Source organism: Tachysurus vachellii, chromosome 4, assembly GCF_030014155.1.
Source record: "Tachysurus vachellii isolate PV-2020 chromosome 4, HZAU_Pvac_v1, whole genome shotgun sequence".
Classification (NCBI taxonomy): domain Eukaryota; kingdom Metazoa; phylum Chordata; class Actinopteri; order Siluriformes; family Bagridae; genus Tachysurus; species Tachysurus vachellii.
The window spans coordinates 23,304,023-23,331,436 of NC_083463.1; the positions used below are offsets into that span (position 1 = coordinate 23,304,023).

The 27,414-nt window shown below is 34.8% G+C and overlaps 1 protein-coding gene across 2 annotated transcripts in view; it reads left to right on the plus strand.

Moving 5' to 3' along the window:
* The window catches only part of cntn4 (contactin 4), a 150,914-nt gene that overhangs the window by 101,580 nt on the left and 21,920 nt on the right, over window positions 1–27,414 (plus strand). For both annotated transcript variants that reach the window (XM_060868386.1, XM_060868385.1), the window contains exon 12: window positions 18,043–18,170. In XM_060868386.1, coding sequence (XP_060724369.1) covers window positions 18,043–18,170 — 128 coding nt within the window. The remainder of the gene's footprint in view (window positions 1–18,042; window positions 18,171–27,414) is intronic.

Here is a 27,414-nt window from a genome sequence, read left to right on the forward strand (position 1 = left end):
TCTCTTGTGTACTCATAAGAGAACATCATGTCAGATTAGAAAATGAGGGACAACCCCCACCCAAAAGCACACACATACACACTCCTTCATCACCATCTAAACGTTGTCTCACCTTGAGAAGATTCATTTATGCACACAGATGCTTATGTGGCCTGCTTGTTTTTTTTGTTTTTGTTTTTGTTTTTTTCTTGTCTTCCTCTTTCACCAGGGAAATATGAAATGCTTAGTCTTTGGAATGTCATTTGAAAGAGAGCACTTCTGTTCAACGAAGGGCTGGTAGATGCCCTAAAGCTACCACTTTCCTTCCAGCATACCTTCTGTTTTTAAACAGACCACCAGATTGCACAAAAAAATCCTAAAAGGCTCTTTGACCAGCAGGGTGTAATTTGATATGGCATGTTGCAAGGCTGTGCTACAGAAGATCCATACATATGGATTTTCTTTGAGAGTCAATTGGTCAATCACAACAGTGGACAGCACATCGACCACCACTAATGTCATGTTTACTGACTTACACAGTTGATATCCGGCATTAATTAAGGGCAAGGAAGAACACCGCATTTGTTAGTTCAGTTAGTTCAACAAGGAAAATTAGCTTCTAAAGATAAAAATAAATGAATAAATAAATAAATAAATAAATAAATAAATAAATAAACTGGTGAAACATTATTACAATCTAAACCAGGGTTAAAAATATTTCCCCTAATAGGAAAATGTACTTCTCTGTAACCATGCAAAAAGAGTGGGATTAGATTTATCTTAAGGGAGCTGGGGGTTGATATCATTTTTCAAAGTAAGAACCATCCAGCGCAGCACTGGTAATCCATCTTGGTCCCTGTGCACATTTCAAGCACCACATATGTGTTGTTTCTAATTCCTAGAAGAATTCCTGTACAGAGGAAGTGAGAGAAAAGAAAGAGATCATTATCAGTAGGAGATATGAAAGTCCCCTCTCTCTCTCTCTCTCTCTCTCTCTCTCTCTCTCTCTCTCTCATACACACATACTCTATTACTTTTAATTACACACACTCATTCCCTACTTTCTGCAACTGGGAAAAGACGTAACCTAAATGTGAAGGCTTAATTGAGATTGCCACCTGTAATGAACTGCATGCACTGTTCAATTCGGCCACTATTGTCTATTTTAATATAGTATAATTATCCTTTTTGCTGTTTTGATTTATTACCACAGTGGCTGTTTTGTTTAATATGAGAAAAAAGATAACAAGATATATACAAGAAAACACATAAAGAATTGCCTTTGCATTTTAGAACTCTATTAAACCCATATTTCATGCACAAATATCTATGATTTGGTGAATGTAGTAGTCTGAATTAGAAGTTCACATGCTAGATCTGTGTCCTGAATTATTGAACAGCACAGAATGTGTTAAGAAAATTAGCTATGGGAAAGTGTCAGGTCAGTATGCACTTCCTTCCAAGGGCCAGGGGGAAAAAACGGGAAATAAAAATTTGTCACTACAGAATTTATGCCGCAAATTTATCTTTCTCATTGACACAGCTAACCCTTTCCACCCACAATGAATGTTTGGTAAAGTCACACTTACAAAAAAAAGTAATACCGGATGTCTATTTCATACCACTAGGTCTGCTTCAATGCACTTAGCTTTGTAGTACTCGTCTGCTTAGTTTGATTTTTGTATAACCATGAAAAGTAATAATGCCAAAGAAAACATTATGCATGACATATCATGTGCAATGCACACAAACACACCCATACAGACACAATGCACATGAACAAATAAAACCCTGGGGTCACAAACTCGGGGCCACAGTCAACAGTCACGAGAGTTTCTGAAACTCTGCAACACGAGTTCATAATTGTTCTCAAATTCTATGTACAGGACTGTTTTAATCCTACTTATCAGGTTTTGTCTTTTATATTATTTTTCCTTATTTTTTGCAATATTTTTGCAATATTTTGTCTGTCATCCTGTTCAGGCAGTTACTAGGTCACTTATGAAAGACCTCATAAAATATTTGATGCACAATTCTAGTTTTACGTAGAGCCCCTGTAAACTCTGATGCATGAATAGTGCATCTCCTTTTCATCTCTAAATTTGTATCTGTTTAGAACAGGGTTTTCATTAGCTGGTCCAAAATCCTGGTATTTGACAGGTTAAAAACTCATTACTTGCTTGACCAGATAAGAGTTTTTTGCTAAAAGCAATTCTAATCAGCTTAATTGAGACTGAAGGAACATATTGAGATCACAGGGAAATGAGGTCAAATTGCATATAACAGAAATGTCATACTTTTGATTATGCATTCCAGGATAACATTTGGATGTTTTTTTATTTCTTTTAGTTACTGTAGAACAAAGATAAATAAAATGTTTCTAGCAGCCATGTCATATGTAAAGGATTAAAATTAAACAATATTTGTAATATATAATTCTTGTATAGACCAGTTTTTTTTTTTGTTTTTTTTTTTGGTAGTAGTAATTATACAGTATATATCTGAAATTTTACTTATGCGTCCAATAAACTGTATCATTACTATAACACCAAAAATTCCTAGTGGAAAATCCTAGTGGTTTAGATAACATTATCAGTTTATTCGTACTAATATATTTGCGTTTGCTTACAACCCTAATGTAAGGTGTAAGCAAGCACTGGCTGTGAAATTGCAGCCTAATCTGGCAGAGAACTTGTAAAAGATACTTTAGAATTAAGGCAGAGACACTTAATCATTTTGTCAGATAGTGTTGTCATTGAATTCCTTAACAATATTTGTTGATGCAATAAGGTTGTCATATACTGTATATGCTGGTGAATTGAATTTACACAGGATGTCTTTGAACAAGGTACCTAAAATATTACCACAGTCGCCCAAATAAGCATGGATTCTTTTAACCAATTAAGTCTATTGAAAAACAGACTCTGACATATTGTTATATGCTTGTCAGATATGTTATGTAATGAATGTTGGGGTGTTAGAGGCACAGAGACAGGCTGATAAAGCCAAAAAAATCAATATCAATTACCTGCCTATTGGAGAACTGTCAAGAGGAGAACAGTCCCCCTCCCTTTTTTCTTTTTAAGACCAAGTAATTTTTTTTTTTGTTTGTTTGAAAACGCTAAAAATCCCTTGTGACTATAATTGGGGGTTAACCTTGAGGTTAAAAAACAAAAACTTAACCAACTGTGTGAAGATTTAAATATCTGTGATCTTCACTAACTGGATGGAGATGGAAGTTTTGTGAAAGATACTCACTATTCACTGTACTCATTTCAACAGCCATCTTTTTTGTTCTGCTTTGGAAGAATAATTTTATTACTTTTTCGACTTTAATCATCTATTTTTATTAAGTTAACCCTTATATAACGTCACATTAGCGAAAGTTCTGTTGCAAGTATTTTATGTTTAAATATATTGAAGTGTATGTTTTCTAAACATATTGTAAAATACACACACATTACTACACACTCACACACAGACACACACACATACATACATACATACATACATACATACATACATACATACATACATACATACATACATACAGTAAATAAATAGACTCATTTAGAATTGAGGATTTGCTACATCAATGTATACATGTATTGTGTGTATAGTTCTTTATGGAAGTATTGGAACAGTAATTGTTAAGACATTTGAGTTTGTGACCAGTGGATGAATAGATTATAGATCTGAAATTCAACTTTTTTATTTGATATTTAGATCTAGATCTGTAAAACAGCTTATGATCATTTTGGTGATAGACCATTATATCTAATATTTAGTGGGGAAATAATAATAATAATAATAATAAGAAGAAGAAGAAGAAGAAGAAGAAGAAGAAGAAGAAGAAGAAGAATCTTAAAGCAGAATGTTTCAATCTTATCCACCAAGGCTTGATGCGGACTTTCATTCTAACCAAGCAGGAGCAACAACTGATTCAACTGGTTTACTCAGTAAGACTCTCATTAGATATCAAGTGTGCCTCCTATTTGGCAGTAATTAAAGCTTGTGGTCACAGCAGCCCTTTGAGAATAAGATTGAAGACCCATGTCTTGATTTAAAGCAAAATAAAAGTTAATATTTATTATATATCCCTTTCTTGCAATAACTGCATCGTCAGAAACCACTGACTTCAATTTGTTGCATTTTTTTGTGATGCATTTCCCAGCTTTTATTGCAGCATTGTTAAGTTGTTGGTTGTTTTGATGGTTCCCTGCCATCTCCTCCTTAGGAGCTGAAATGCATGCTTCATTGGGTTAAGGTCTAGCCAGGCTAAAACCTTTTCATTTTTATCCCTGTTGAAGTCCTTTGTGGTGTTGGCAGCCTGTTTTGAGTCTTTTCAAGAAAACCTGCAAATCCAAGGATTACACTACCTCTACCATACTTGAAGGATGAACTTATATGTTCCATGCACAGATCTTTTCCATCTCCTTTTCATCACTTGGTAGAGGTTCATCTTGGTTTCAGGACTTTTGTGGGTCATCTCTGTATTTCTTTGTGAATTCCAATATAGCCTTCCCATTTGTGTGTTATGGCCTTTATAAGCTGTTGTCGATGTCAGTGTTTGTTGTCCAGTGGTTTCTTTCTGTTTTAGGCCATTCCAAATTCTTGTCCTGGCAACACCCCATGATTATGCAATGGCTCTGATAGATTTTCTCCCATAGACAGATCATTTTTAATAGCAAAATTAAAGACTGTGATTATTTAATGTATTTACTGTTCTCAGTCTACTGGAAATATGGTTTAAACCACATGCCACCAGTTTTTTTTTTTTTTCTATTAATGTACTCTCCCAGACACATTTATAAATATAACCCAGATGCATGATAATGAGGCAGATATTGTGTAGAATTTATTATGTGGTTTGGCATTACAGACAAAATTGTAGTACCAATGTACTTAGAGACTCCTTAGAAGAATGGGTGTGGACCCATGTGCAAATTGGGAGCTAAACCACTGGGAGCTAAACCAATAAAAAACAGGGATGGAGTGTAAATCAAATAAACTCGAATACATGGAGAGTATATCATGTGGTGAGAGAGAAGGTTCTGTAATTATAAAACCTTCAAAAAAGGTTAGAAAACATTAGCAGATTTGCTACAGCCAATCTACAAAATTCATTCACCCATTTACATTCACAAGTTATAGACTTTGTGGACAGTGAACCAAAATTTTCTGAGAATTTCAAAATAAAAATCTTAATTTTAATGTTTATCATAACATACTGTATTATTTCAACACCTAGAGAAGGAACGTGACTATTTGAAAGAAGACATTTGAGTTCATTGTCTTACTCAGAATGTCCTAGTTTTGATTTAGTCTTAGCCTAGATATTATCATTATTTCTGGCATTAAGTCCTGCCTATGTTGGAAGTGTGTGCTCACAGCTAAAGTGGTTATAGACCATAGACCTAAGTAAACTATGAACTGTTGCTTCCAGAATCTTGTTCAAGTGACAGAAACTCTGTGTGATTGAAGGGTTAAACATGACACTAACATTTAACACAAACAGTGTAACACTGGGGGGCACGGTGGCTTAGTGGTTAGCACGTTCGCCTCACACCTCCAGGGTCGGGGTTCGATTCCCGCCTCCACCTTGTGTGTGTGGAGTTTGCATGTTCTCCCCGTGCCTCGGGGGTTTCCTCCGGGTACTCCGGTTTCCTCCCCCGGTCCAAAGACATGCATGGTAGGTTGATTGGCATCTCTGGAAAATTGTCCGTAGTGTGTGATTGCGTGAGTGAATGAGAGTGTGTGTGTGCCCTGCGATGGGTTGGCACTCCGTCCAGGGTGTATCCTGCCTTGATGCCCGATGACGCCTGAGATAGGCACAGGCTCCCCGTGACCCGAGGTAGTTCGGATAAGCGGTAGAAAATGAATGAATGAATGAGTGTAACACTGATATAAGAAAAGCAAGTATTGTAAGACAACTATTATAGTAGGCCATAGTATAGTTTCTAATATGTGTCAGTATGGTATGAGCAAAGATGGTTCAAAATATAAATTGTGCATGAATATGCATCTCAGAATAATATCATATTTTTATTTAACACTGCAGCATCAATAGAAATTCCTTAAAGCCTCTTTGGTAATTTGCAAACATAATGATGGTTTTTCACTTGTAAGCTGATGATACATAATTATATTTATCAGTTCTTCTCAATTTAGCAGCACTATTACAAAACAAAATAAAAAAGCTAATTCCTTATGGCTTGGTGAATAGAAACTCCCTTCTTCACAACTCTAAAAATATGAAAACATAGAATATTTAGTGCTAAATCCACCTGCCATAAGGTGGCTGAGTTCTCCTGAGAGCTTGACAGCTACAAAGAGAAATTTTAAATGAAACTGGTGTATCCTTTAACGGTATCTACTATTCGACTCACATGGCTGTAATTTCTTTAAAACTGCATGTTAACTGCATGTCATTGAAAAACATGACAGGGAGAACGAATGTGTTGATGGCTGGTAGCTCTGCAGTAACAAGCAAGCTAGTTCAAATTGTGATCATTCCAGTGTCTACCAGGAAAAGAATATTACACTAGTCTCATTAAAACCTATTCACAAAAGTGCTGCATTATTTTGGGCTGTCCTCAACTGCTGTTGTTTTCCTTAGCTGACCTGTTGGTTGTCTGGTTTTTATTACACCAGTGGTTTCTTTCATTTTCTGGACATTACAAATTGTTGTATGCCCAATGCTTTTGCAAAGGCTCTAATTGATTTTTCTTTTTTCCTCAGCTTTAAAAGGCCTTGCTTTTCTACCATGGACAACTCTCTGTTGTTCATGTTGGTTTATTCTTTTTAAAAGTAAAAACAGGTGAAACTGTTTAAACAAGCAATCTAACAGGACACACCAGGGCAACAAGAAACACCTGACATATGCATTCAAATATTTTTGATCACTTGAAAACAAAAGAGTCCCACATTGCTCTAATTTCTTTAAGACATCTACTGTAGATGTACATATCAAGAATGCTGAAATTCTGATCTATTATCTCTTATTACTATGTTATATTAAACATCTCAAACCCAGATGTCTTCAGCGTACTGCAAAAACAAAAGAATTGGTTTGCTGTTCCAATTATTTTGAGGGAACTGTCAGATTTGTTGTCTACAATAGTTGAATTATTTTAGAGTAAGAGAAAGAGCAGAGATGAACTAGTTACTAAGCAAAATGGCATGTTTCAGGAATAAATGTAGATAGTGATCGGCTAATGTGATGGTGGTCTGTATGATACACTCCTAGATATACTGTACCAGTGCAGGATACGATTATACCATAGTGCAGCCATGTGTCATCAAGTTTATCATGAAGACCTTTACATAAACGAATCAATGCAGATACTTAGTTAAGAAAAAATAGTATTTCCTGGGGATCGTTTGCAATTCATCTTCTGAAATATGATTTTTTATAAACGGCACTTAAACTGATATTCCAGAGAATTATTGGAAAAGTATCCTTTTATTCTGGCCTATTCATAGTTCCTTTAGCTACATTTAGGTCAATATTTGTGATTGAGAGAAATTTGTGATTAGTCCAAAACCAAAAATACCTGCATATAGTTCATTCCTATGTGTGCTCGGGCCTGGGGTTCCAGTTGTGTCTATAACACCACCCTCAAAAATAGTGTTTATTAAGCATGCTCATCTGCTTGCATTTTTGCCAAGGCCATGGAATTAATTTTAGTACCTAAATTTCATTGTAATAAATATGCCATATAAATGAGGCTCATAAATTTTGTCTCTCAAAATGTAGTATTGTCACCTTTGATCGCATCCATGTGCAAGAAAATAAATGTGACAACAACAGGGACAATTTATCTTGTTAATTAATTAATAGTCATAATGTATGTAAAGGTTACATGTACTTTAATAGGAACACCTCTACACCTGCTGATCTCCTTTTGATTTTTATACATATCTGCCTCTAGTGTTTAGACAAAAAAGGTGTGAAATACAGATAAATAACTAAATATTATATGAATTGAGAAATACCTAGTTGATGAGAAAGATGAACACAAAATGGCCAACCTTGTTTGAGCTGACAGGAAATGTACAGCAAATCATTCTTTACAAATATGGTGAGCAGAAATGTATCCCAGAATGCATAAAACAGCAGATGGGCTACTACATCAGAAGACCCATTGAGTTCTACATTTAGTTCCATTTTTTTCACTACTGTATGAACAGAAATCTGAGGCTACGTTAGTCACAGAATGACAGAAACTAGAACGTTTAAGATTAAAAAGATTAATAAAAACCATATGGCATTAATTTTGCCTTCTAATCTAATGCATTGCACACATTTTTTATTCTAATTAAAAAAAAAATAAAATAATGCCAAATATGTGATTACAATGTATCAGAAAGTGACTCTGGAGTTAGCATTGTATGCAGTATGGTTTCAGATTGTATACAGTAAGCTCTTACAGTAATGGTTGTAGTTATGTCTGAGCTCAGAATAAAGTTATGAACTACTCATTGCATTTATATTATTCAACCCCGTTTGTAGCACACAAAAAAATATTTTAGACTCAAAAAGAGCTTTTTAGAGATTCATATTAACTAGAAACAACACCTGCAGAAACATTGGAAATTGACATTTTTAACAAGAGAGTATGCACTCTTAAATATTACACACAGCATCCACTTTTGTTCCTTTCCCCATAATAAACTGTGTAGTGCATTTCCATACATATCTCAAAGAAATCAGATTCAAACAGCAAGAGTTATTCAGAGACTATGTGCAGTTAGCTACCATGTGAAGGAAACAAATTTAACACACCAAAGCACAATCTTAATTACTTTTGTAAAATTGAGGTACCCTACATATTGCACTCTTGATCATGCCTGAGTTACCTTCATGATCAGATTTTAAACTTGATTTTCTCCATGGTGTGTTGTTTGCCCCTCTAATGAAGACTTTTAGCAGCAAAGACCCCAATCTCAAGATGACTTGCATGTGCATAATGAAAGTAGCGTGCAAGTTCTTCTAGTGATGAGATCCTCTGTCATGTTTACTAATGATCTGATTATAGATATTAGGCAGTATAAATTAGTATTTACATATAAACTATTAGTTGCTGTTTTAGGCTGGAATATATTGATGTATGTCAGTTTTGAATTGGATATACCTTTATAGGTTATATTAAGTGGAATAAATATTACAATTGAGTGGCACACATGAGCTTTTTAAAGTTTCTAATTAATAAAAATACTCTGGGAAGCACGCTTTTCAAAGATATGTAGCTGACGATAGTTGTATTATTTTACTCACATCATCTAATTTTAGAAAGCTTGCCATCAGATACAAGTGACCAATTTCCTCAATTCATATTGGGGGCCATAAAAGCTCAGAAGCTAAGTTAAGAGCCATCTTACTTACCTTAAGGGTAAAAAAAAATTATTTAGCATGGGGTAAGATACAGACTTTAAAAATTTAGATAAAAAAACTGACAAATTACAGGGATAGCTTCCTTTAGCTTCTGAAATTTTTACCTAACAGCAGGGAGCTTTATCTGACACCACACTTATTTTGGATCAACAAAAAAAGAACTTCAGTATTTGTGAAAGAAAAGAAAAGAAAAAAACAAAACAAAAAACAATATATATATATATATATATATATATATATATATATATATATATATATATATATATATATATATATACAGATAGATAGATAGATAGATGGATAGATAGATAGATAGATAATTATAGATATATAAAGATATGTAAAGTTTATTTATTTATTTATTTATTTTTGTATGTGTAGAGATCAAAAAATATGTGCTATACATTTGCCCCTTAGCCAGCCTAATCTAGATGTGAGGAGTACTTTGGGTCATTGTGTTTGTGTGAAAGAAGATGCATTAATAATTCACCAATTCAATATAGACTTGGCCAAGGATATGCATGTATGCCTCTGTGAGACAGTAGAGCTCTCCAGGCCTCATACTGATGAATGGAAAATTGGACTCCTATGTTCGAGCAGAATCTTTACATATTCTGATTTTTAATAATTGATTATTCTGCATATTACACATATTATATATTGCATTACACATATGTTCAGCCCAGTTTTTAACAAGGAAAAAAACATTATGCTGGCATGATGTTATTAATAATAATAATAAGTTTATTATTTTGCATTATGCAGCAGTTAGTTCTTATAACAAATTTCATTTGTTGAGTGGTCTAAATTTTACTTCCCATTTCCCAGACACTACTGTTTGTGACATCATCGACAGACATAGCAGATAATACTGCTTAAAATAAGCAGATAATTGGCTTAAAATAAGAAAGCTTATCAGTTAAGAATGTAAAGGAAGGGATGCCAAATTTACTGGAAGCACCTTTAACAGGAATGTACAAATCAAAATGCCGACATGCTATAAGGTTCTTTGGGATCTGCTTATGCTAGAGGAAAAGTAAACATATTGTGTCTAAAATGTCTATAAGCTTATATATATATATATATATATATATATATATATATATATATATATATATATATATATATATATATACTTATTCTATATTTATTTCTTGTTTATAGACTTGTTGCATAAATATTTTATTCCACTTGCAGTTGTGCAGTTATACTGAATATTAGTGCGGCTAAAATTAATCCATGCCACAAGCCATGCCACAAGCCATAGAAAAGGTAATATAATATCATTTAAATAATATATTTGGTAAATTTGCACATCAATTGTCATTTATTACAATTTCTAATATGTTTTTTTTTTTCTCTAAAGTCACATTTAATATTGTTCACAATACAAACTCATTTTACAATTTATATTCTCTGTCCTGAAGACTTTCCGATAGAGGAAACATATATATATACATATATATATCAGTTATTTTAAATAGACCCTGCACCATTGTACTGTTATTTTAGAAAGAAAAAGCATTTGAAGTTTCAGCATATATACCTACAGTCCGGAGTGTCTATAAGCATGGGAAGCATCATCTTTTGTGTTTTCCTCGATATTGTTTATTATTTATTGTCATGTAATTCTGCCTGGGTCACTAATGCACGCATTGCAAATTATAAAACAAAGCACAAATATTCAATTTAGCTATTCTTAGGACCATTTAGCCTCCTTATACGCTTCAAAGTTTTTATGTTTAACAAATCCAAACTAGTATCTAGCCTCAATATATTGAAGTAATTGGAGAAAATCTGGAAAAATAATCTTTTACAAATTAATTTGATTTTTAATGAGGGTGAGAAGACTTGTATGACAGACATGCTCTAGGATAGGGAAGAAAAGAGTCTGTATGAAGAAAAGAGAGAGCAAACAGATTTCATAACTTTACTGTATTTCTAGCAACTGTGATAGAAGGAAACCGGAATTACAACTGATTCATTGCGTGGTCTTGATAAGGTGCTGATGTTATTTGTTTGTCTCCAGACGTACAATTATAAAAGCTTCAGCATCCTTAATAATTACATTTATGTTTACATTTACAGCATTTTGTAGACTCCCTTATTAAGTGTCACAAACAGGACAGGACCTAGTATTCTAGATAATTAAATATAATAATAATTAAAAATAGAACCATTTTTAAGAGCTCACTGAAAAGGATTAAACTGGATTCTTTTTCCCAAGTTTTTTTTTTTTTTTTTTTTTTTTTGATAGCAGCAAAATTCTGTCATTTTACTTTGGAAATCATAAACATGTCTTAGGTAAAATTCCAAAAAAGTAATGGTATTAATTTCACTTCATTTATTTCATGCATTCTTTGAATTAAAAAGCCATTTTAAACTAAAAGGTTCCCTTTCGATGGAACTCAGTGTTGCGTCATGGCTGAACGATTCTATGGGAACGATTCTTCTTCGAAGCTCTGAAGTACTGTGCGGCAACTTAAATCATGGTCTCGATTGTTGGAGGTGGAACAAGAAACCATCCCCTTTCTCTTGTCATCTCTTTAAACTTGGATTACCCCACTTCGGCTCTGTGAGTTCGCTTTGTGATTTCACAGGACCCAAAAAAGGAATTATTATTGTTTTCATTGGACTCTGAGGAGCTACATGTGGGCGATGATTATCAGTATGCCATCTGAGAGGAACAATCAGTGGCATTCCTGCTATTGTTAAGCTCATTTCTTGTTTGTTTGGCTGTATTTTCTGCGCTGCATGGAGCTCGAAGTGGGCAAAGTGGAGCAAGAAGCAGTTGAATTGCCACCACATTTTTTGTTATTCTAAGAGCTCCTGGAGGTGATGGCATGATCTGTTGCTAAGCTTAACTTAGATTGGCCTGATGAAAATGTTATTGTTGTCTGCTCTAATCCTGATGAGCACTACCTAACTTCACGTTGAATTCCATTTCCATGCATCACATTATTCCCAAACCTCCAGTCTGAGGTGCCAAGCTCTCAGAATAATCCTTATTCTGCCCGTTTGTTCTCCTCAGCCACTGCTAAATATTTAGCCATTGTTGGCCTAGATGAACATGTGTATGTGGCAGAAAGAAATCTTAATGCCTGAGGCCAGGGTTTTTTAGGGATGTCACTTCTGAGTCCTTAGCCACTGATGTCTACCCCACCACCTCTGGTGCTACAGGGTTTAGCCATGCCAACCCCCAATGCTCTTGCTCATTATCTGTCACCACCTCATGGGTTATCCCCTGCCACCTGACTGTTTTAGGGCATTAAGTGAGGTGAGAACAGCAGTTGGCTAACACTTCTCTCAAAATACCTGGCAGTGCGGAAGTTTCTGCTAGGTGTGTCACAGTGGGTTCTGGATATTATGGGAAAAGGCTACAGAACTCAGTTTGCCTCCCGTCCTCCTTCTTTCGGTCTGTGCTGCCCACTGTTGGTGGCCCAGACCAAATTTCTCTTGCATATGAGAAAGTGGCCATAGAGCATATTCCTCCCCCAAATCAAGACTCCAGCTTTACAGTTGTCTTTTCTTGGTTTCCAGGAACAATAAGGGCTATGCCCAAATTGTACACTGACACGTTCAAGATGTTAATGCTCAAGGCCAAGGTCCAAATCTGGTTTGTAGTGCTAATCCTGAATGATGCCTATCTTTACATAGGCATCTTCCTAGAGCCCAGGTTTACTTTTGGTGTGAAGCATACCGGTGTTGGTTTCTCCCTTTTGGCCTAGACTTGTCTCTCACTATGTATTCAATTATCCTGACTTGACTCAGTCGAGGGTCTGGCAGATGGGCATTGAGATTAATCATGCTTAGTCCAGGGAAGTGTGTGCTTTCTAACTCTCAGAGAAGCACCTTCTTGGGGATAGTTTAAGATTTAGCCAGGATTCAGGCATTCCTGTCTCCTGCTCAGAGGGATTCCATCCTTTCTGCCATAAAGGATATCTGGGTAGGCCAATGCCTCTCTGCGGACCCTAGGCACAGATTGTGCTCAGCTCCAGGTGGTAGCAGCATTAGCTATTGCTTTGGGTGTGCTACACATGAGACCGGGTTTTGTACCTTTCTTATGTGGATAGCATCTCCACCTGCACATGGTGGAATGTATATGGCACTTTTTAGCTGGACAGAAGTGGATTTGCTTCTGACCTACTGAGTCGACCCACTGTCACCTGTGCCTATCTTTTTTCACCAGCCCTTGTGGGAGCTGACTGTCATGGTGCAAACGTAACTAAGGCTCTGCCTGAATGTTTACATCAATAGCTCTGCCCACAATGGTCCTAGCCTGTAACTGGTGACTTCTCATTTCCACACCAGTCTGGCTTGTAGACCTATTTTCCCTTCTGGACTCCCATCAGGAAGAGCCTCCTTTCTTAAACACTAGGGGTGATTATCCACCTCCACCCTCAGATTTGGAATTTCTTGGTCTGGCCCCTGAGAGGGGTCTAGCTCCTAGACTCTGGCCTTCCAACTGAGGTTGTTGAGACTGTGTTGAACTTTTTCCTCTGTTATCAGCATCATCAGTCCTACAGTGCTCCAGACAGGGCCTATCATACTCTACATTGAGATTTAAGAGGCAGCCATTGCACCATCATTTGAGCCAATGGAGTCAACCTCTTCGGGGTTTCTGAACCGGGAAACAGCTCTGCTATTAGTCTTGTCTCTCACAAAGAATGGTAGGAGTTCTGCAGGCCCTGTCAGTTGCCCATTTCTACCTAGAATCCTGGCATAGTCATGGCTGTCCCACATGTTATGGTGGAATACATTCCTGAAAAGCCCCATTATGTCCTGTGGTCTGGATTTTTCTGCAGGCTTTCTGCCCTCACAAGTCAGTGGAGCAGGATACACTGCACCTGCTATGCCCAGTTTGGGTTCTCAGAACTTGTGCCCATTGTGCTGGGTAGTGGTTGTAATCTTCTAGGTCTACAAGGCTCACTGATGCCCCCTTTCCACCAGAAAGAACCTGGTGCTGGTTCAGAGTGCTGGTTCAAAGTTGGTTCCACTGGCATGCCTTCTAAGAACCGGTTTGCCTTTCCATGGGCTAGAGAGCCATCACAGAGCCAAGACTTATGTCACTGTATACAACGTTATACAGCAACGTTAGCGCAGCAGCGGCAAACACAAACACAACATCAACAATGGCGGATGTTGCTTTACTGTTAATGCTCATGGTTTTGCGAACCTACGTTGGCATACCAATTTGGCGAATCCTGATTATTTAATTAATTGTTTAAAAGTGGCACAAACAATGTTCTCTTTTCTCTTGTTGGTCACAGTAACCACGCCCCCAGCCCCTGATGCAAGCGGTTCTTAAGTCTAGACCAGCAATGTTTTGGTGCTACTTAAGAACCACTTTTCCTGGTTCAGAGCCGGTGCTTTGGGTGTCCAAAAAGAAAGAACTGATATTAAATTAGGCTCTGGCTCTGAACCAGCACTCAAACTGCCTTGGTGGAAAAGGGGCATGTGTGGCTTTGACTCTAGTGATTAAGGTTCACTTATTTATTGCCTTGTCCAGCACTCTGGCTAAGGGCATTACCCTCAAGGATATTTGTGCTGTGGTGTGTTGGTCCTCTTCACACACTCATATCAGGTTCTATAACCTGGACCTGGACCCCACCCCTGGGTCCTGGGTCTTCTAGGGCTTGGGGTGCTGTATTTGTTTGTGCCCTTTCCTGACCTTTGGGATCTCCTAGTGTGTGGCAGGGTTTGTATTGGCATTCCCATAGCATCAGCAATTACATACATCAGTTTTATGTATGTAAGCCAGTTCCCTGAAAAGGGAATGAGATCCAGGCATCCACTTGCTCTTCCTTATAGACAAGTAGAAGATGGAGTAATGTGATGTAGATGCCCTTTTATGGTCTTATTGTATGAGCCACTTTGTCACATGACCTTCCCTAGCTGATAAATTTCTCATCATTCCACACAGAGCTTCATACAAAACTTCCAAAAAAGAGAGTCTCGTTCCGTTCTCAGAAAACATAACTGATACATACATACATAACCTGGTGTAGTTCTATATGGCAAGTAAAGAACTCCATGGTTTTATATGAAGTGCATGGAAACCTTTTAAAGGGTGTAGGTGTTGAGTGTGTGAATGTCTATGTTCATGGTGCACTGAGATAGACTTGCATCCTTTTCAGGGTGAATTCTCCAGCCCAGTGCTACCAAGATAGCCTATGCCCCATACCAGGATAAAGTGTCTACTGAAGATGAATAAATTGTTTAATGTTTTTTTAATTATCTTTACAAATTTAAAGTACAGATCTTTTTGACACCTTTAGCATTATACTGATGTATTTAAATCAAGTTTATTGATTGATTAATTGATTATTGATAATTGATACATCTACATGAAAAGTACTGAGATGTTATCTACTTTTTAAATATATATATATATATATATATATATATATATATATATATATATATATATATATATATATATATATATAAATATGAACTTTTTGTGCAGCAGACAAACTGATTAGTAGAGTATTTTCAATTACACCATGGACAATTTAGGACACATGTTTGTATATGCATTTTAATGGAACCAGGAATGTTCAAAAAAAAATTGCAGAAATTTGTTTAAAGATTTATTTTCCCAAACCTTTAAAATGTTACATTTTAAAATGATTATCATTACATGAATAAACGGTTTGGTAAATGGTTTTGATTAACAGTTTTACTTCTGTATGTATAAAAAACAAGATATTGTTAAAGATAATAAATGCTCTATCATACTGCATAATTTCTCACATTACATTGGATTATTAAAATAACTTAGAAACTTTATTACAGTGTTTATAGTATTAAATACTTTTCACTATTCACTAAAAGACAGGCCTTAAACCAGTTATTTCTGTCTGTTTGTGACAAATGGTAAGCATTCTCACAAAGTCTCATTGGATTGCAGGAACACTCTATACATCGAGACAGCTATATCTTTTATCATTCACTGTGCCACTGTGTTATTGGGTTTTGTTATAAGGATCCAGTTTCAGAGTTTATTAGACACAAGGTAGTTACAAACCTAGCAGAGGTTATCTGTAATATTTTACAGCAGTGTGTCATAGTTAGAGTTGATACAGATAAACACTAAAAGCATAATGCCAACTGTGTAGTTGGGGAGAATACAATGGAAATACTACTGAATATTAATGTCTGTTTTCATATTTCTATTTAAAACAGTAGTACTAAAAAAGTAGGCATATTCTGTACCAGACAGGGCTTTTTATGTTAAACCTTCCCTTAGAAACACTATAAAACACTGAAAAACAAAACCGCTGGAAAAATTTCCATTCCTAATTTCCATTCATATATTGTAAGAAGAAGTAGCAATTTGTACAACATAACTTTATTCAACTCCTTAATAAGACTCCCTATGGAACTTCTGTCTTATGTGACTGATTAAGCAAGCTGACTATTTCTAAACAACAACATACCTTCCTCATAAAGAAATTGTTATTTAGTTTACAGTTCACATTAATAGCCAACTAATAATATATAAATAATTTTTGGACACCCTTATCTACTCAGAATCTACTGTTAAACTCTCATGCAATTACAGAGCTGCTGTGAGTCAAGATTGAATGGATCCTTAAAGCAACATTTCATTATAATTGTAGGATTTTCTGAGAGCATTATTATCTAGAGAATAAAGAATCACATTTTCTTAACATTCTGATACTGTATGCTGTTTTTCTAATTATATATAAAAAACATATATCAATATGTTTTAAATGTTGTTTTATTTTGGGACTCGGTAAGCCAGTTGGGCTAAAGCAGAGTAGCTCATCAGGTTTATCAATATCATGTTAAGACCATGTAATAGTTCTTATAGCATTGTTGCACTTTGAATATCATAAATGTGCATCACTGTTAATGACTTCCCTGAAGAAGACAGAAAAAGAAGAAATGGAATGTGAGTTTAGTCCAACATGGCAAACCACCCCATGAACTTCTGCCAGCTCTTTTAAATCACACCATTATGGTAAAAACAAATCTGAAAAATGTATTTGTATTAGTACAAACAAAATGCTTATGAGCAGTGGGCCAAAATACTTGTCGACAGGTGCAGAAGTCTCATTGAGAGTTACAGAAATCGCTTAATTGCAGTGACTGCCTAAAAAGGTTGTGCAACACCATATTAAGTTAACATTAAGGTCCTTTATTTTTGTCCAAGCTACTTTCATTAGTTTGTTTTTAAAATGTTTCTGTTTAACCCCAATTCAAAAGCAATGTCTGATTTTTGTTAATTTTTTTATTTATTATTACTTTTGTCATATGTTTTATTTCAGTGAACATTGTAGGTTTTTCTTTCAGTCATGGAAGGGTACCAACAATTTTGTCCATGTGGGTATATGAATGCATCAAGAAACTTATGCATATGGAGAAACATGCCAGATGAAGGAATAGAAAAATCTAATAAAATGGAAGAAAATTATTAAAAAAATTGTTATAAACTCTTGCTGATTAACATCTGATAATTAGTCAAGTACTGCATTATACAGTACTGCCCTCTACTGTGAAATTATCATTATTATTATTTTTTTTATTTTATAAGCTTCAGAGAAGCCATGACATGAAGAACTAAACAGCACTCCTTGTTATATAGTTATATATTTACATTTATGATGGATAATATCTTTTTTTTTTTTTCTTTTCAGAATGACTGTTCTGGAGAGTGGAAGTCTGCGAATATCCAATGCCATGAAATCAGATGCCGGCCTCTACACATGTGTAGCACGCAACCAGTTTGGCGTAGCAAGCAGCTCAGGGACAATGATGGTGAAAGGTTGGATGCATACCAATTATTACAAATACCGCTTATAAGATATCTATCCTCTTTCTCATTATTTCTAAGCCATTTTGCTTGCTGCCAGCCCTCTCTTCTGCTTTTCTTTCTGGTACATATAAATGTCTAATAGAATAGTTCTACAATATGATCTCTTTATGTGAAACCACAAATATTCTGCCTGATCAGAAGGAGATTGTTTGGAGAAAACACGGCATGGCAAGTTTTAGCAAATAAGGCAAGTGTTTTAATTCAAAACGAGATAAGAACGGAGTATACTGTCACAACCACAGCATGTGGGAGCCTCGGGGACCCCGGATCTGATTCCTGTCTTGTCTCTGTTTCAGAGATTTATTATGCAGCATTAAATATGAATGAAAGTGCTTGGTACTGTGTGTGTTGTGAACCATAGGAAAGGAGAAGGATTTTCAGCAAGTAACTATTGCACTGATTGAAAGAACCTTACTGCAAAATAATTATATCCCATAACCTTCAGTCACAAATCCCTTCTTTTATTTTTTATACTTCTTGACCTTACTGTATTTAGAAATTTAGATATACAAGAACACTTCAGATTTAAACTCTATATCGTAAGTCAAATATTTTTTACAATTATTTATTCATGTTAAAGAAAGTTCTATTTAAGCTTTGAAAAAAATCAATTCTTCTTGCCTTGTACTAACACTAAACATGTAGGCATGGATTAATTTCGGGTATGACAAGAGAGAAAATGGAGAGTGTGAGCAATATTGACTAAAACACAAAGTGAAATGATTACCTTGGCATACATGTCAGTGTAAGAGATGCAATTTTGGCAGCAATATGTCATCTCTCTTAGACTCAGTGAAAGGTAATTGGTGACCACTGATTCAGGAGAATGGGTTCACTCAATAAAGAGACTAAGAATAAAGCAGTTCACTTAATTAAATACAGTAAAAATCTATACTCACTAAATGTGGCCAAATATATTTCAAAATACCTTCAGCCACACCAGAATGCAAAAATGATAGTGTGTATTTGTTTACTCACTCACTCATTTTCTACTGCTTATCCGAACTACCTCGGGTCACGGGGAGCCTGTGCCTATCTCAGGCGTCATCGGGCATCAAGGCAGGATACACCCTGGAAGGAGTGCCAACCCATCGCAGGGCACACACACACTCTCATTCACTCACGCAATCACACACTACGGACAATTTTCTAGAGATGCCAATCAACCTACTATGCATGTCTTTGGACCGGGGGAGGAAACCGGAGTACCCGGAGGAGACCCCCGAGGCACAGGGAGAACATGCAAACTCCACACACACAAGGCGGGGGCGGGAATCGAACCCCCAGCCCTGGAGGTGTGAGTCGAACGTGCTAACCACTAAGCCACCGTGCCCCCGTATTTGTTTACTCAGTGTTTAAATTAATTTCAGAGTTTCTTTCACTTTTCTAGTTTGCTTTTTTGGACTTTTCCCTTATATAACTAAGAAATGGTTCAGAGGTAAAAATCTTGTATGCTAGTCTAGGGCATTTTATATTTGGTTAAAAAGCTTAAATACAGCCTAGGTATTAAAACAGGGCCTAAAGCTTACAATTTTGTGTCAGCCCTGTGACAGATATTGTTATTGCTCTATTCAGTTCAATTGTCCTTTTTTTTATTAGTCCATCAGCTTATACCTAAATCTCATCTCTAGATGACTCTCATGCATTGAACGTATAATGCATTTGGAAAAGCTAACATTTAGCTGGTAATCAATCTTTATACAAAGATGGGTGTGTTTCTTTGCCTAAATTAATGCAATAGTCTTTAGATCTAGACTTCTAAACAATAACATGGGACAGTCTAGACCTAGCCATTTGTTTTTTTTGTCATCCTTTTTGCATCCTTGGCTGATGTACAAATACTTTTTCATATTATCTAGTTCCTCTCTGTCAGGATCAATAATGCAGCTGCAACATGATAGGCTAATTTACATATGCAATTTCATTTAGGATCTGCAACCATGGCATGTGTGTATATCAAAGCAATTGGTGGCCCTTATGGGACATGACAGCATATATTTAAATTGACTGTTGCTATACAAGGGCTGAAAATACCTGTCACATCCGATTCTCCCTTGCTAAGTATGTGTAACCTCAAAACACACAGATGTACACACATTACAACAGTGACAGAAAATGATGCAACATATCAGCTCAAGTGATGTCCCAATTATCCTAACGCTAAGAGGATATTAACCAGATTCATTAGTCTTAATTAGAAATAGATTTTTCTTTCTAGACAGGGATTAACAGAGGAGCAAATTACATGACTGGAATTCTACCCTTTTATGTAAAAGCCTGCAGAAATATTTCTGACTCCTTAACCTTGAGTCTCTTAAATCTCTTTCTCAAATGACCCCACACAGTGCCAAACAACTTAATGGTAAATTACTCCATCTAGTAAAACACCACAATCAAATGACATTTACTCGGGTTAATGTTTAGGTTTTTCTTCTCAACAGCAATTCTTTGGTAATTGAATTGGATTAGGTTTGTGATTGTTGCATTTTTACTGGAGAAAGTTGAGACTTGTGAGAAACATCATGTTTTATGTCTTGCTCTGTTTTAATTCAGTTCAGTTATCCCCATAGATCCTCTAAAACCCATTAGCTGAGGTAGGTCCTTTTGTCACTTTTACTCCGCTGTAACTTTGGTGTTGAATGGGAAACTAAAGTCATTATTTGTAAAGGTCTATATTTATAAGTGCAATTAGGGTAATTTATAAGGGTGAGTTAAATTGTAGTGATTATAACAAGCTCCCAGCATGCCATCTACAGTACATAGCGCCACCTTCAGCAGTATTCACCAAATGTTCTGTTCTTGCCGGAATATTATCTGCAGCTGGTTCTTAGTCAGTCAACAATGTTATTAAACAAATACAATTTCACGCTCATTGTGAGGTCTCTGATTTTGACCATAATGTTGGAGAGAGTTTGGTTACTGAACTGATCAGAACCGGAACATTAACAGACGGAAATGATAAAGGCTCAGGAAGTTGAATGTTGAAATGTTGAACATGGGCCAAGCTGAAATAAGATCAATGTCAAGCTGAAAGAAAAAACCTGGAGATCTTGATCTGACAATGATATGCTTATTGCTATGGTACAAAAAGAATTGATTACAGTAATTTTAAAATTTACTCTTGAATTCCCAAGGGGAATGTATCTGTTAAAACTAACTAAGCTGTAAAAAGCAAATGAAGAAATTATAAGTGACATGTACATTGTTACACGTTTAAGGATAAGAATCAAAAATAGCAAGTGTCAAAACTTAAAGCTGTGATGATATATTCACTGTACTAGCAGAACATTTCTTTGGGGGAGAGTTATTAATGGAATCACATTAAACAGGTCAGTATAACTAATTATGAATGGCATTTTGGGGTCTAAAGTTGCAAATGAGAAAATAAATAGCATTTCAGTGTCACTGATTTTCAGTGGAGAGAAGCTAAAATATGGAATATCAACTAAGTTACCAATTTTGAGCATGCATACCACCAACAAAAAAGTAGGTGCTTTTAGATGCCAAGGTGTGGTTAAATAGTGGGCAAATTGCGCTGTGTGGGTAATCATGAATATAATCAAATGTGAGAAGGAATTGTGTAGTGGAATTCACCTCAGGCTTTTTAACGCAGAAAAAATAATACAGAACAAGCAGTTCACTTGTAGTAAGGCAAAAGGTGGAGTCAAAGTTCTTGTATTTGTGGCAGACGTATTGAACTCATTCATTCATATTTAGTAACTGTTTTATTGTTTTATTCCGGTATCTGGAACCTATCCCAAGAAAACTGAGTGTGGGGCAGGAATACATTCTTAATATGTAGCTAGTCAATTTTACAGTTCACCTCCTGGAAAAATTTTGGGAGGTGGGAGGAACAGACACAGAGAGTAACCTACACTTTGGTTAAATCATTGTGCCACTGTATTACTAAAACTGTGAACTCTTCAGCATAAGCAGATAGCGGGACAGAAATAAAAACTGATATAATATTATATAAGGCTGCAGAGAATGTACACACCAGTCTGTAGGATATGATGTTATCATTAATGCTACAATAGAATTCAAGGAGTTAGGGTTTAGTAACAATGGACAAGATCTGAAGGAGTTTTTAGCCTAGCAACAGTAAGAAAGTTACAAAGTAAAGAAATTGGGTGGGTGACTGTATTCATTAAACTAGAGTTGTGATACAAGATCACTGACTATTACATTGTGTAGAGTTTATTTGCAGTATATTATATATGTATATGAAAAATGGGCAAAATATACAATTATAATAATTTATAATCCATCTGAGTGATAATGTAGAGGATGGCTTAAATGACACAGGGTGGTAAATACATATTATAATGGTCCTGTTGTAGTAGACTCATTCCATTGGCATGGGTTAGTGTGTTTATGTGATAGAAAATATTACATAATATTACAATAGTATAGGAATTGATGAAGCAACAGTGGGTAGTGACAATTTCCTTATAAAAAGTAGCACAGCTATAGATTTTGTTTTTGTTCTTCTCGAAAGAATAAAAACTGAAAATTGGAAGCTCTCCAAAGTATTGAGTATTTTCTTCTGGCATAGAAAAATGTAATTATAATTTGCAGAAAATATTCAATACTAATACTTCAGCACAAGGGCTATAGAAGTAGTAGGTAGTCAAAATAAAAAGAAAGAAAGGAGTACATTGGTGGATTTTTTAACTGCAAATGAGCTCAAGCAGTGGCAAGAAGCGTCATTCATGCAGCAACAACAAATTGGAGACAATTGTGCAAAAGATTGGCAGCTACTGTGTGGAGTAAAATTAGAAAGGAATTATACTGTCTATACATAATTATGGGAAATTTATAGATATTAATTGAAGAAAAAAAATGAAAAGTTAGTTGAGGTATTTGCTAGAGCACAAAGCCATATCAATTTGACAGACAAGAATACTATATTTACATTATAGAGCTAGGAAAAAGTAGAAAATCATAACCATAAGAATTATATATATAATTATATATACTTATATAAAATAATATAAGATCTTCAGTTTGAAACATTTTATTGTTTGTCAGGTTTACATGAAGTTATTATAAATAAATATTTTATTTGAATTAAAATGTGCTTTAACGAAGGTAAAAACCAACTTTCCCATTTGTGGATTTTGTTTGCTGACCAAACATTTTATATACTTCCAGCATGTACTTAATGTACATGCTTATTCAATAATATATGCCTTCCACATGGACTCAAGTGGTAATTGGCCAAATTTAGATGCCCCTTAAAATACCCAGATTTTTATTACTAGTATCTACAGACCTATTACTATAAATTTAAACATGGATATTGTTGGAAAAAATGTCTTTACATACATTGAACTCCATAGCAGTCCTTTCCTGACTTTTGTTATAGTAACACATAGTACCATAGATGCTTACTAGAAAGTCTACTATGCTTCAGCAAAGAAAGATATTGCTAAAAAAAATTGCATTTTCTTTAAAAAGAAAATTGCTTTTAATTAAGCTAGATTTGATGATGATTGGTAAGAAAATGATTCATTTGATTTTAAAATGGTGTTGGAATGTGGACATCATGCACAAAAGGCATCCAAAAAAAACTAGGTTGTGTCTGATCAGTTAAATTTTACATAATGATCAATGATCTCTTCTCTGTGACTATGGAAGAGGGGGAATAAAATGCAATATCTTGTAAAATAGGAAAAAAAGGGAAAATACAAACAAAGAAATGTTACATCATTCATTCATTTAAAGTTGTATAAAGAGGCATTAAAGCAAGCTTCAGTCAGAATTCTAGTGTATCATTTAATAAAATGATATATAAATGATAAAGCAATCAGGGTATAGCAACAGATTAGGGTTCTTTTGTGGATCAGAAATAATATTTAAAAAGGGAGAATTAAACCACAAGCATTGGAAATATGTTGCAAAGCCTACCGATTCCTCAGCTATTTCTGCAAAGCAGGTGGGAACAAGAGATATGACACTGGAGATAAGAAAGAGCATGACAGTATCTTATTGGGTTGTATTTAAACAAGTGTGGGATTATGGTAATGTAAATTTAACAAGCTTTGGACAGGATGCACATAATGTAGGCTTAACATATATTAATGTGTGTCCATCAGTTGTGGTATCTGCAACATTTCCTGATACCCTAAGACTTGATTTTGAACTGCAAATTTAAATTAAGATAAAAGTCAAATATAGGACAAAGAAATATAAAATCCATATAAAATCAATAATTTGAAAACGTATATAGGCATAAGATAAACATAGGGCACAGATTTTTATATTTATACATTAATTATATAATCCAAGTACTGGGTAAACAGAACTGACTGTTTTATATTTGACAGTTCAAAGCTGGAGATCAAAAAGACTTCCCATCTTTAGCAGCATGTTCCTTTTAGATGATATCCATAATGCTAAAACTACAGTTGAAGTACTGAAGAACTTTCTATGAGAAGTATTATGCTTAAACTCTGACTGAGTGTTAAAAAGCCTGAGAAGTAAACAATCAGCTTGCATCAAGTGTACATGTTCATGTTGTGTACCTTTAATTAGGTTTTTTTTTTTTTTTTTGGACTAGTGGTACATAGAATTCAATTTCCAATTTTGGGTTTTAATGTAAATTATACTTGCATCCTTGATGTTATCAAGTGAAAAGGAAAGTTTTCTCAGGGTACAAATAGCGGTGTAAAGATACACTATGGTCACAATTCTGTCCACTTTCAATTTGATTTTCATAATTTTCTGAATAAAATTTTATTCCCTGTTTTTGGCTTATACAAAAGCCTTGACCTACAAGCTGTATGTATTAAATGTGAACTAATATTGATAATTAATATTACACAAAATTGTTCATTATTTAAAGATATTTTCCATTCTAAGTAAATATCTGTCATATGATATTATGTCATTATTCTAACTTAATATTATTTCAAGAATTATCAATATTTTATCATCTTGTTATTTCCACTTACTGCTTTGAGATGTTGTTTAAAGTTATCTTGTAATATCAAGATATTACATTGTTATTTGCTTAATTTTTTTATATATAGTCTTATATAGGCTTATTTTTAGTATCTAAAAACCCACAATATATTAATAAAACAAATTTATTGAACATTATCATATCTTTTAATAGAAATAATTGGCAAGTTTAGTTTTAATTATTGGTAATTACATGAATGTATTAAATTATATTCAACGTATTGACCTTGACAAAATCAGCAGGATTACTATACTACAATAGAGCTTATTTTTTCAGCATAAAAACAGCATACTATCATGACATGAGATATTAAGTCAGAGTAGTTACAAGAATATTTTGAGGTAACAAGTATTTAAATGATGAGATATTAATTGTAAATGTGTCTTTAACTCATATGAAAATTTGGTGTCAGTTTATAGCTTAGAAACACACTACTGTCAAACTTTCCTCTGAATATGATTGTGTGTTTTTCCCTGTCTTTTTTGTTGACATCTGAGCTGCCCACAGTTAGCAACAAACGGGTTGCTCTCTCTCTGATTCTTTCCTGAGTAATGACACTCTAAAACAGTTTTACACTGATAGCTATCAGTCAAATTATAGTTGTAAGAACTGGAGTAAGGGTCAGCTTTCAAAGCAGAGGTTAACCATACAGTCTGTCACAAATGTGGAATATAAAATATAAAAGATTGGAATTGGGTCAGCTTGGCAGCTCAGACTGGCATGAAGATATCTTGCCAAAAGGCATCCATCGACATAGATTATGTTGTCCCTGGACCAGAAGTCCTCTGAGAGATAAAGAGTAGTAACAAACATCTTCAACAGAGTATAGATTATAAATTACAGATGAAATGCCAGGAGGACAAGACAAGGGGAACACATTCTAGTTAGAAATTAGACTTTAACATTTTTGTCTTATTTAAATTGCTTTTCCTTGCCACTGTCTTTTTTTCAGATGGAAAGTGTATAATCCATTCAAATAAATTATGTGTAAAATTTATTTGGGGTACAAATAGAGAAGAACCCAAAAAAAGAGAGAGATTATGTATAAAAGTAAAGGAAATGGTGGCTTAGAAGCAATTAAGATGGGAGTTAAGTTAAAAATAGCCTTTTGTAAAAAGTTTGCACAGGCATTGGTAAGAAATGCAATTTGGACAAAGAGACGGAAAATAAAGGGAAGTGCAAGACATTATGTTACCTACTACAAGCTGAGATATAGTGACTTCATTTCCAAATATAGTGAACTATGTATTGACTGGGTAAACAAAGCAATTTACAATGAAATAATCAATAGTCATTATGGTGGAACCCTGCAGTGCAAACAACTAACAAGTAAAGAGAGTAGAAATATCAGTAGGAAGAAATGTTGTTAAATTAAGCTGCAGTGTGACCAATAAACAATGTCTCATACAGTGCATAACTGTAACTATGGTAAAACAATAGAACACCCAATCATAGAATGTCAAAGATCTGTAGAGATATGTACAGAAAAACTAAAAAAATAAATAAAAATAGGGCTAAACATAGATTTTACATTAAGTACATTTATGTATAAGATAATAATGTCTGAATAGTGAGTTATACTGGTTAGTTGCTTGCAAGATGTAAAATAATCATCAACCAGTATAACATGCCTGTTATTCTATTAACAAATGGTTAAAATAACATTGTTAAATTGTAAAAAAACATTTTAAAAGAGACAGAACTAAAGATTATAAAAAGAAAACGTAAAGTGGACATACATGAATCTCTGAATGTGTGACTTTAACATTTCTGAAGACCTATAAATGTTATCTAAAGAATTTATATTTGTATTTATAAATGGTTTACCTCTGTATTGATGTTAGTGATCATGTTCATCGATAATGCATTTAACTGTAATTGTATATTTTGACATATTCTCAATAAATTATATTTAAAAAAGAACAAAGAGATCACATGCTGGTAATCCTCAGCAAGATTCTTCCCTGCCTGTTTGAGGTGCATTCTCTTTTTCCTGGACAATGGCTACACATCCATCTTTAAGAAGTGACATTAGAACAATAGGCTGCACTGCAATGTCACCTATTATGCTGTTGTGACAGACAGTTGGAGTGAGCTCTCGATCTCAAATAAAAGAAGCGAAGCCTCCTCATTGTGTTGTGCACAAAACCCTGATACACTGTTCCTGATAATGTCTCATATCAAAAAAAGAGATGAGTGAGATTGTTTCATTATGTCAGGGACCTA